Here is a 12,454-nt window from a genome sequence, read left to right as displayed (position 1 = left end):
AAAATTTAGCACAAATTCTCCAAAAAAGCAAAAACTCAAACCCACAAAAAATGTACAACTTAGCCTAGACCTGCGACCAGCTACCGCCAAAACAACAACAAAACTTGTTCACAGTGACGTCACATGCGCATTGGACCGGAAAATTTCTTACTTTTTTTAATATGACGCATTGAGTACGACCACGTAATAATCAATGTTTTGCCGGCTCAAAATTGTCTTTATATTGGGAAGTGAGCCCTATAAGGGAATTTTTTAATCCGACTGTCTAAGGTTAAAGACGCTTGCATTAGAACATACCAACTGAAAGTCCAACGTGCGCGAAAGATTGGCCATCTCTATCGAAAAGAGCTTGAATGTTTATCAAATAGATCAAATTTACACTATCCGCTAGATGGCGATTAGAGCACAGACATCCTTAATTGGTCAAAAGACATCAATTAAGGTTAAAGTTCTGGACCAATTACAAGTAATTTGGTCCCATTGAAAATCTATGCGTTGTGTACGACATGGCGAAACGCAGTTAGCCTGGAACAAGATTATAATTCAACAATACGCTAGCAGGATCTGGCAAAAAGGCGATTTCATGTGTTGCCAGATTATCTTAGGAGCGCTCGCAGGAAAGTCGTAGGAAGACGACGTCTAGCAGTAATATAGACAAGACACACCTACTGATAACATAAAAACTGCGATCGTATTTATTTCCGTTTTGTAAACCAACATGGCGCGCGACCTAGGGGAGAAGCTTGCCAAAGATTTGCAAGGGATGGCTTGGTCGTTAACGTTCTCACAACTGACCACGATTTAAAGGTTTTTAACGGCTTTTCCAAGCAAATGCAATCAACTCAAGAACAACCAGTAACACGTGAGACAAGCTGTGTTCATACCTTTCAATTCCTTGGTCGGCGTTTTCGAAAGCTTTGCATAGGTAAGTTCTTTACAAAAGAAGACACTAGCAGCGCGATGAAAGCACGTTCGCGAAAAAACTTTGCCATTCATTTCCAGTCGAGGTTGTTTGCTCAGTACGAAGCCTGCATCGAAAATCACTTGAAAAGGATCTTCAAACTGTGACAACTGTGACAAGTCTGCTAAACAACGCAACAGAAGCTGTCTTAGCCGGCCTGCAAGATGATCACAGCGAATGAATGTCGACGGTTTTCTTTCGTTCGCCGTGGTAAATCGCGACCACTGTTATGGAACAACAACAAAATACTTCTTGTACTAAATGACAAATCATAATTGCTTTGCAAACAGACCGTTGCCAAATACTTCAATCAATGAATTTTGGGTGTAATATGTTGAGGTAAAAACACCAAAAATGCAAAAGTGTAAACGATACATTTTCGAAAACGCTGCCGACAGGCAGCCATTTTGAAAACACAATACCTGGTCGATTGCAGCTTGCAGCTTTATGTCGAAACAATGGTTTTGGTAGCGCCCCCAGCAGTACCAATAGCTTGCGATGCATAGGGCTTTCGTTTACAGTCAGGCTTCCCAGCAACAAAATGGATGCAGTCGCTCGTCGAAGACGGAAATTCTGAAATAAAGGGCCATTGAAATAGCATGATTTAGGCGGAAAAGTAGTAGAAACTTACAAAAATAACCATAGCAACTATTTTAGTACCTAATGCTCAGAGCCTGTAAAAGCAATTTTTCAAACATCATGGCCAAAACAGTATTGATGATGGTTGCATCACTAACTTGAAATGTCCACGTCGGCTGGCTTTAAATGAGGCGATATGGATCGACGCAAAGCCGGAAATGACTTACTTGCAAATCACATGCAAGCGGTAAAATTGATTTATGTACTACTAACATATATGTCAGTCAATGATCGTCCAGCCCCTGGCCGTCAAAGTTGATGCTACCATTCCGTTATCGGTCATTGTGCTAATCCAGAGAGACAAGACTCGTTAGAAGCCAGCCGAACCATGTCCTTTCACTCCTTTGTTAAATTTTCTATCAGCTTTTTCATCGTTTGTCTGCGTACATTTTAATAAAATATTAGTGCTTTATGCTTTTATTAACTTAAAACGCATCCATTCTGTCAGAAAAATACGTACACTTCATTATAGCACGAAAACAATAACTGTCCTACCAGTTTTGCAAATAAAATGAATAAACAAAGAACTAAACGCCGTTAAATACAAAAAAGCCAGCCAAAAGTATTTCTGGAAAGTGTGCAATCAAATTTTAGTTAATAGCCTAGCCCAAAGACAAGCTAGCAAGTTAAGTAAGCCTAAAAACTGAGTTTTACATTCATAATAAATATTTGGCTTAAGGGGTCCCCACCCTTTTCAAAGAGATAGGCTTTTCAATGCAAAGTACATTAAATCAAGACGCTACTGTCGCAAATTCACGTCATAAACCTACACTGAATTTTGGCTTGCAACGACATCTAGGTCAGGACTGTCTCCAGTCTTAATTTGGACAAAATCCATGTACTCAGTTTTCTATAACAGCTACCTAAACTTTACAGCAACTTTTGAACTTAAAAATTTAGCACAAATTCTCCAAAAAAGCAAAAACTCAAACCCACAAAAAATGTACAACTTAGCCTAGACCTGCGACCAGCTACCGCCAAAACAACAACAAAACTTGTTCACAGTGACGTCACATGCGCATTGGACCGGAAAATTTCTTACTTTTTTTAATATGACGCATTGAGTACGACCACGTAATAATCAATGTTTTGCCGGCTCAAAATTGTCTTTATATTGGGAAGTGAGCCCTATAAGGGAATTTTTTAATCCGACTGTCTAAGGTTAAAGACGCTTGCATTAGAACATACCAACTGAAAGTCCAACGTGCGCGAAAGATTGGCCATCTCTATCGAAAAGAGCTTGAATGTTTATCAAATAGATCAAATTTACACTATCCGCTAGATGGCGATTAGAGCACAGACATCCTTAATTGGTCAAAAGACATCAATTAAGGTTAAAGTTCTGGACCAATTACAAGTAATTTGGTCCCATTGAAAATCTATGCGTTGTGTACGACATGGCGAAACGCAGTTAGCCTGGAACAAGATTATAATTCAACAATACGCTAGCAGGATCTGGCAAAAAGGCGATTTCATGTGTTGCCAGATTATCTTAGGAGCGCTCGCAGGAAAGTCGTAGGAAGACGACGTCTAGCAGTAATATAGACAAGACACACCTACTGATAACATAAAAACTGCGATCGTATTTATTTCCGTTTTGTAAACCAACATGGCGCGCGACCTAGGGGAGAAGCTTGCCAAAGATTTGCAAGGGATGGCTTGGTCGTTAACGTTCTCACAACTGACCACGATTTAAAGGTTTTTAACGGCTTTTCCAAGCAAATGCAATCAACTCAAGAACAACCAGTAACACGTGAGACAAGCTGTGTTCATACCTTTCAATTCCTTGGTCGGCGTTTTCGAAAGCTTTGCATAGGTAAGTTCTTTACAAAAGAAGACACTAGCAGCGCGATGAAAGCACGTTCGCGAAAAAACTTTGCCATTCATTTCCAGTCGAGGTTGTTTGCTCAGTACGAAGCCTGCATCGAAAATCACTTGAAAAGGATCTTCAAACTGTGACAACTGTGACAAGTCTGCTAAACAACGCAACAGAAGCTGTCTTAGCCGGCCTGCAAGATGATCACAGCGAATGAATGTCGACGGTTTTCTTTCGTTCGCCGTGGTAAATCGCGACCACTGTTATGGAACAACAACAAAATACTTCTTGTACTAAATGACAAATCATAATTGCTTTGCAAACAGACCGTTGCCAAATACTTCAATCAATGAATTTTGGGTGTAATATGTTGAGGTAAAAACACCAAAAATGCAAAAGTGTAAACGATACATTTTCGAAAACGCTGCCGACAGGCAGCCATTTTGAAAACACAATACCTGGTCGATTGCAGCTTGCAGCTTTATGTCGAAACAATGGTTTTGGTAGCGCCCCCAGCAGTACCAATAGCTTGCGATGCATAGGGCTTTCGTTTACAGTCAGGCTTCCCAGCAACAAAATGGATGCAGTCGCTCGTCGAAGACGGAAATTCTGAAATAAAGGGCCATTGAAATAGCATGATTTAGGCGGAAAAGTAGTAGAAACTTACAAAAATAACCATAGCAACTATTTTAGTACCTAATGCTCAGAGCCTGTAAAAGCAATTTTTCAAACATCATGGCCAAAACAGTATTGATGATGGTTGCATCACTAACTTGAAATGTCCACGTCGGCTGGCTTTAAATGAGGCGATATGGATCGACGCAAAGCCGGAAATGACTTACTTGCAAATCACATGCAAGCGGTAAAATTGATTTATGTACTACTAACATATATGTCAGTCAATGATCGTCCAGCCCCTGGCCGTCAAAGTTGATGCTACCATTCCGTTATCGGTCATTGTGCTAATCCAGAGAGACAAGACTCGTTAGAAGCCAGCCGAACCATGTCCTTTCACTCCTTTGTTAAATTTTCTATCAGCTTTTTCATCGTTTGTCTGCGTACATTTTAATAAAATATTAGTGCTTTATGCTTTTATTAACTTAAAACGCATCCATTCTGTCAGAAAAATACGTACACTTCATTATAGCACGAAAACAATAACTGTCCTACCAGTTTTGCAAATAAAATGAATAAACAAAGAACTAAACGCCGTTAAATACAAAAAAGCCAGCCAAAAGTATTTCTGGAAAGTGTGCAATCAAATTTTAGTTAATAGCCTAGCCCAAAGACAAGCTAGCAAGTTAAGTAAGCCTAAAAACTGAGTTTTACATTCATAATAAATATTTGGCTTAAGGGGTCCCCACCCTTTTCAAAGAGATAGGCTTTTCAATGCAAAGTACATTAAATCAAGACGCTACTGTCGCAAATTCACGTCATAAACCTACACTGAATTTTGGCTTGCAACGACATCTAGGTCAGGACTGTCTCCAGTCTTAATTTGGACAAAATCCATGTACTCAGTTTTCTATAACAGCTACCTAAACTTTACAGCAACTTTTGAACTTAAAAATTTAGCACAAATTCTCCAAAAAAGCAAAAACTCAAACCCACAAAAAATGTACAACTTAGCCTAGACCTGCGACCAGCTACCGCCAAAACAACAACAAAACTTGTTCACAGTGACGTCACATGCGCATTGGACCGGAAAATTTCTTACTTTTTTTAATATGACGCATTGAGTACGACCACGTAATAATCAATGTTTTGCCGGCTCAAAATTGTCTTTATATTGGGAAGTGAGCCCTTAAACACTGCGTTGCACTGATATGTTGTATTGTAACGTTTTTAAAGATGATATAATCCGTACCTTTTTGTTGTATGAACCATGTATGGTGTTTGTACAAACTGGTTTTGAGGCACCCCATTTTACTGTACACCTGAATTCTCCATGGTGTAACATTCCCCGAGTTTCGAACCTGTGTACCTGCCTTCATCAAAATCTAGCATATTGTGACAATGTGTAGTAAGGAATAATTTTTTGGATTAACTATGCTAGCTGCGTTTAACGAGAGAGTTTGTCTAAGAAGGTCAAATAAGAGTGGGTCTGAACATAACATTTATGTTTAGTTCTTTGATAAAAGTCAAAATAAACGATATACTGTATAGTGAGTCGTTATAAATAAGAATATTGTAAACATTGCATCGGCAAAACGTTAAAAATTCTTGCAGCCATAAGAGATGCGAATACTGTGTAACTCTGTATATCGCCAGTCTTTTGTCTGTGTTAAATGTTGTTGACACAGTGATAACAATGAAGTAAGGCCAGCATAGCCGCATGTTTCTTATTTTAAAAGCAAAATATTGCAAGCTCCCGCGCTAATAACGCCTAAAGCTAGTGCAATGTTTTTATATATTGCTTCCAATGCAATGGACTGATCACGACCAAGATTTTGGATTAGGTTACTGTAGCTGGCTAAAGGTTCCAAGGCAAACGACGCTTATAGTTAGTTGCAAGTTCGCTTAAAATAATGTAAACAGCAACAAATTTTTGAGCTGTTAAATTTGTTTTCTTCCTGAATAGTTTATTCTGGAAAACGAAAGATGATATTTTGGAAACTATAAAAGCTTGAATAGTAAATCTATGTTAAAACATATTTTAAAATATAAATGTCAAACATTTATGACTATGACGTGTTTAAGAATTCAACAATTGATTCAATGTCTTTAGAAACGCTCAACATAAAACTTTCGTGACAATAAGATAGTTGTCGCATTGTTTTGTGAAAGGTTGTAAAAAAATTCCTTTGTCAAACGACCTGGTACTGTATGTGGCTTTTGTGTTATATAATGGCCTCCTATATCAAACGAGTGTAAATTGTAATGGATGAAGATTTTGTTTTAATTCTTTTTAGAAGGACATCTGAAATGATTTGTATATATATAGCTAGTGCTCGCTTTTAAAGCTTGTGAAAATGTATACATAACAAGGCCACATAACAACTAATACACCATAGTTAAAACTGCAGGAAGTTAATTTGTGATAAACATACCGGCCTACAATATTTGAGTTTTAATTGCAACAAGCGCACAGATCTGCAGCTTTGAATAGTTACTTAGTAAATATCAAATACAAAAAGACAGACAGTAAAGAAATATCAAATACAACGCTTTGGGGAAAATTGAGAAAATATTTGGAAAGCACCACACAAAAATATCAGAATAATTTATTGCAATTAACAATTAAATATTTATTAGTTTCGAGAAATGTGTATTGCGTTCAGGTAATTTTTTGTCTATTTCTCTTTTGCGTTAAAAACAGATAAGCTACATTTCATAAGTATTTTTGTCACAATTTAGGCTTCCATGTTAAAAAGGCTTAAGCATATTTTTTTATTGTTATCAACTGGGCCTAACAATCCTTTTTATTCTTTGAAAAATAGTTTTTCATAGTAACGTAAATTGGTTAATAAAGTAATTTAGTAAGCTATTTTAAAATTGTTATTTAAATGATTGATTGATGATTTTGTTTCATTTTTGTTTGCAAATTTGAATACTTAAAGGTGTTACATATTTTAAGTACCGAGTTACTAAAACTTTATCAAGAATTTAAATGCATGGTTACCTAAACAAATGACCCTTGCGTTCAAACGTTTAAACACAAAACTGTTGACATACGTTGCACGTACATTCACCGCCTTTTCCAATCGGAGCGATTTGATGCAATAGTTGTTAAGTTAGTTAAGTCACGGTTAACTTCCTTATGTTTTACTATAAAATCCAAGATTATCTAGAGCTAAGGTCACACAAAACACTTTGTTTAAATAGAAAATGACTTTAGATACTCTTTAAATATATAGTTGCTTATGCACAGGATGGTTTTTTAACGGTGAAATAAAACTAAGTAACAATCAAATTTTGTTTGCGAAAACGCAGTTTTGTTTTAAAGTTTTGCATAAGATCGTTAGAATGAAATCAATTGTGTCAAAATTTTTAAGCGAATCTACAACATCCTGTAAGTACCAAAGGATTAAAATCTTTATTACCTTTTTTTTGATTTGTTTTCATTTTTTGCAGTAATAACAATTTACATCGTTAAAAAAAGTGCAATGTATTTTGCAGTAAACAAGACTGAAGCAATAAACATTACCAAAAGAGAGAATGGAAAGATTAACTTAGATAAAAATGCTCTTGAAAAAGTTCTTGGAAATGAGAAAGTGGCAGAGTATCCTGTTGCAATTTATTCTGTGGCAGGTCCATTTCGAACTGGAAAATCGTTTTTGCTCAATTTGTTTGTTCGTTATTTCGAACGAAGAGGGGTATAGTAAATTAAATTTTAAGATATACCCAATTAAAAGTTTTCTTTAAGTTTTAAGTTAAGTTTTAAGTTAAGTTTTCTTTTAATTAAGAGATTTTTTTCTTCCATTAACCGACAGTTAACCCTATTCATACCGGGCTCGCGACTTAACTATTTTTACTAGGTGTGGCCGACACTGCACACACATTTTCAATCGTTAATTACTTGAAAACTATACGTCGTAAACTGATCAGATTTTTACAGGTTAGTAGCAAAAACATCTGGCTTCCTGTATACACCATAATTACAAAATTAAAGAAAGTGAATTTAGTGTAAATTAAGTATTTTTAAAAGTGATACATTTCTAGAATGTTTTCTTATTACGCCGCGCCCCCGCTGTGCCGAAAACCAGCTGACCGCGAGAAGAGAACGCAAGAGAATAGTTAGTCGAATTAGTGGTGCGTAAATGAGTGAACGAAAACAACACGCTTAAATGCGGAGAGAGAGCAAAATTATGAAAATATGACAATATCTCAAAAATTACAAACTCCAACTTTATAAAATGAACATGGACAGATAGCTGAACATTTTTTAGGAAAAGTCACCAAATTTCAGGTTTCTACAGCAAACAATGCAACAATACGCAACGGTTTGCTGTGACTGTGTGCAGGAGAAGCCACACCTAGTGAGAATAGGGTTAAGCTTCAATCTGACAAACGCGATAAATCTTTTATGTTAAAAGACCATAGAAAGCGTTCCACCACCCCTTGACCCAAACGACGAAGAGCCGCTCACAGGACCTTTTAAGTTCAAAGGTGGAGCTAGTGAAGGTTGCACAGAGGGAATATGGATTACAAAGGAGCCATTTATAATCTCCACCAAGAACAAAAAAACGGTATGATTAAAAATATCAAAGTTCCCAAAAATTCTTTCCAACTTTGATTCATCGTTTCCTATGCAGGTTGCTCTATTTCTTATGGACACACAAGGTGCATTTGATCATAAGGCCAGTATAAAAGAAAGCTCAATTTTATTCGCCTTAAGTCTGTTACTCAGTTCCTACCAATTCTTTAACTTGAAAACCAGCATCGACAGTCTTCATCTTCAAGCTTTGGGGGTAAATTGCATTAAGATTTATTTCATGTTTATTTTCACAAAACAACCTCGAAACTAACAATGATTTATAGCATTGCTTTGAAATTGCTCATTAACAAAAATTTTACACGCTTTTTCAGAACTTTGCAGAGTATGCACAAAATGTTAGAGATACAAAGTCTGGCTTTTTATTTCAGGTTAGTAACTAGCAATTCAATTCCGTTTCTTAGACCTAAGGCATACCGTTATCTCATTTTAATACAAATCTATAGTTTTACTGTAATTGAGTATTTCTGTTTTCAATAGTTACAAGATAATTCTTTTAACAAGTTTATTATGGTTTTTTTATGGAACAGAAATTCATGTTCCTTATTCGTGACTGGAAAATGATAGAAGATCACAAGCACGGTTTGTATGGTGGAAAACGCTATCTCAATACTGTTCTTGACGGAGATGACGGGGCAGATGAAAACGTTAAAACCAACAAATTCCTCAAAGAAAACTTTTCTGAACTTTTATGTTATCTTTGGCCCTCTCCAGCTCCCAAAATCGAAGGAATGGGGAAAACCTCCAAAGTTTGTCATATGAAAGGTATAATACCATAAATAACTGCAAACCCATGCTCTTTCTTTGCGTTGCCTTAAAACTTTATAGTAAATAGTTTTATTATTAACAGTCAGATTTATACTTCAAAAAACTATTTTCAAAATCTTTTTCTTAAAAATAATATTGCAACGTTGTTGTCAGATGTCGGCTTTGAGTTTTTGAAGAAAGCGTCTGAGTTTTTCCATTATCTCTGCTTTGAGAATGAGAATAAGAATCTTATGGTGAAGCGAGAAGGCGCAGAAGAGCTTAATTGCAGGAAACTATATGAATTCGCAAGTCATTTTGCTGATGTCATCAACCAAGGATCAATCGATACAGTGGAATCATATTTTGAGGAAAGTTATAATCTAAAATTGTGCAGAAATTAACTTCATGTATGTTTCATTCTTACATATTCGTATTAATCGCTACAGGCGGGAAAAGCAGCTAAAATGGAACTTATCTTTCTCGATTGCGTTGACATCTACAGAATGTGCTTGCAGGTAAGAACGTTATCAACTGAAAATTACACAAAAAACTGGAATTAATGAGAGTTAATAATCAAACGATCGGTCGCTCACATTAAAAGTTGTTTCTATTTACAGAATTTTGGCAACGAACGACTAAACGAGCGTCATGAACGAAGTAGGAAAAAAGCTCTCAATCAGTTTCAAGTAAAATCGAAGCATAGCAACAAAGACCTCAGGATAAAGGGCCAAGGGAATTTGCAGCAAGAAATTGATAAGATATATGTACTGCTATTGTTTCAATTTCTAAACTAAAAAACCATAATCTAAATTTTTTAAATCGAGTTGTATTTGTTTGATGTTACATATGTGTTTTCAACAATCAATGCTTTAGTAAATGATTTTATCAGCTCATTTTTAACGTATATTGTTACTACAAGATACAAATGATGTTTATTTTTACTCGGTATATTCAAACTATTATAAGGTCAACCAGTGTTTATTTTAAGGTGTTTTGGGAGACCGAAACGGTCCCCCAAATTTCTCCAGCGGTTTTCCAAAATTTGAACTTGCAACTAAAAACTGTTAAAACTGTTAAAACTTGCAACTCTTAGAACTACTTAGCGGTCACCCAAACCAAACCTTAAAAAAACCCTGAGGTCAACTATAATATTTTATGTGGTCTCAGTCGAAATGCCTAATAAAGTAAAGTAGCAATATATTATGTGCATTTCAATTGCCAATTACATAAATTCTTAAACAAAGTCTTTCGCAATTGCATCTTGATTTTGAAATGCTTTTTGTACAGGGTTTAGAGCAAAACAAAGAAAAAAACAACGCTCTTTCAGAAGAATGTATTGAGATGTACAGAATGCGTATGGTAAGCCTTAAAAATTGTAATTTACTGTTCATTTTCGTTTTTCCTTACTTCTTGCCAACTATTAGCAAAGTATTTCTGCAGAAAAAAGATTTCTCGGGCCTTGCAGAATTCATGAATGTCCATGCTGATGAAAAAGAAAACGCTGAAAATTGTCTCAAAGATCGTCATATCAAGATGAACGATCATAGCTTAGCTACTGCATTAAACAAGTTAAAAAAGGACATAATGTTAATGTTCAAATCAATGAGGGTAACTCTTAATTCTAAACCTAAAACATTTTATTTTCCGGTCGTTGTTTAAGCTCGTGTACTCAATACACGCACATGTGCATCCAAACAGGTTCAAGTAGAACATCGTTATTTGGAAAAGGCAGCTGAAACAGTGGCAGCACATTGGTTTAAACGTTTCGAGGTATCATTGAAATGCCAAAGTTTGTAATCAGAATTATGAGTAAGCTAGCCTACTACCATGATTACTGTATAAAGTATAACTAAGGCGCATAAAAACTACTTTGCTGTTTCGTATTGATGTCAACTGAATGCCACGAATGTTATTTAACAATTCCATAATACGCTAACATTTTTTCCAGTGTATAGCTATAAACCAATTTTACAAGTACTTATTTTAAACTTAGATGTAATGAAGATCTAGCAGTACATAAACAAATCGTTTCAAATGCATTCATAATAGTGTTAATTTAATTTCATTGCAGAAGAAACGTTCAATAAAATTTCAAATACGGTGTGATCAAGTACAAAGTGAATTATTGGAGTGTTTTGATGAGGCAACAAAAGACTTTGATGAAAGTTTGAATGAAAACGGACAACGCATGCTCATAAAAAGGATCAATAATTCCATGGAAGATTACGTAAGAATGCTTTACTTTTAACGTCAATTTAAAAAAAAGTTTCAACGAAAAGTTGATTCAAACATTTAATTTGTGAAATACAAAAGCAACTTCAATATAACTGTTTTTATAAGATTTATTCAAACTTTAAAATGGTGTCATTTCATCTTGTATACAGTTAATAAAGAACCAGAAATTAATCGAAAATGAAGAAACAGAAAATCACAAAAACGAACTTGAAAAGGTATCTCATTTCAATAACTTTACATGCTGTTTATTTACCAAGAAGGTACCATTTCAAATACCAGCACTCGAAGAAAAAGCAAGTAATGTGTGTTGTTGATACTGACAAAACTTTGAATATCGTTATTTGTTTATAGGTGAGCTATTTTACTCTTCCTAGCTCCTTGAAGTCAGCTCAAGAGGATCTTCTTAAAGCGAGTAAAGAACGTACAGATTGTGACTTAGATGATGAGAAAGGAAAGCCCACCTACGAGTCCGTGAAAGAGGAGTCAAATTCGAAATATGAAGAGGTCAATGAACGAAATAGGCAGGTAAAAATGGAAACAGGGTTTGGTGCAGCCAAAGGTGGTGTGGCATTAGCTGTTGTTGTGGGATTCTTCGCTCCACCAGTTGGAATTTCTCTAGGTGTTGGAGCAGGAATTAGTGCACTGTACGGCATTGGAGCAAAAATATCATGGTGGTGAATTAGACATATGCAATTAAATCTTCACAATTGAGTTTGAATGTTAGAATTTGGGTTCTCTCAAATATCGAGATGATTTGAAACATGATTTGGGGTTTCAATTAGTTTTGCATGTTATTAACTTTTTTGAAAGGAAACCAAGATTTAAAGTCCCAGATTCTATG

General features: G+C 35.7%; 1 protein-coding gene and 1 long non-coding RNA gene across 2 annotated transcripts in view; one reads left to right on the top strand and one right to left on the bottom strand.

The window, feature by feature from the left end:
- Positions 1-4,468, bottom strand: part of LOC143452607 (uncharacterized) — a 31,280-nt gene extending 26,812 nt beyond the window's left edge. Inside the window, exons 1-6 of the long non-coding RNA XR_013115069.1 lie at positions 4,113-4,468; positions 3,875-4,025; positions 3,376-3,676; positions 1,699-1,979; positions 1,384-1,534; positions 885-1,185 (exon numbers count right to left, since the gene is read on the bottom strand). This is a non-coding gene — a long non-coding RNA (uncharacterized LOC143452607). The remainder of the gene's footprint in view (positions 1-884; positions 1,186-1,383; positions 1,535-1,698; positions 1,980-3,375; positions 3,677-3,874; positions 4,026-4,112) is intronic.
- A 2,914-nt stretch (positions 4,469-7,382) lies between these two features.
- On the top strand, positions 7,383-9,779 carry LOC143453050 (atlastin-2-like). The gene is made up of 7 exons (XM_076954202.1): positions 7,383-7,428; positions 7,536-7,732; positions 8,453-8,605; positions 8,672-8,827; positions 8,946-9,002; positions 9,162-9,396; positions 9,553-9,779. Exons 1-7 carry the CDS (start codon positions 7,383-7,385, stop codon positions 9,777-9,779), a joined length of 1,071 nt encoding a protein of 356 aa, XP_076810317.1.
- The last annotated feature ends 2,675 nt before the right edge of the window (positions 9,780-12,454 follow it).

This window comes from Clavelina lepadiformis, chromosome 4 (assembly GCF_947623445.1).
Source record: "Clavelina lepadiformis chromosome 4, kaClaLepa1.1, whole genome shotgun sequence".
Classification (NCBI taxonomy): domain Eukaryota; kingdom Metazoa; phylum Chordata; class Ascidiacea; order Aplousobranchia; family Clavelinidae; genus Clavelina; species Clavelina lepadiformis.
Note: the sequence above shows the minus strand (reverse complement) of the source record. Positions and strands in the feature narration are given on the sequence as shown.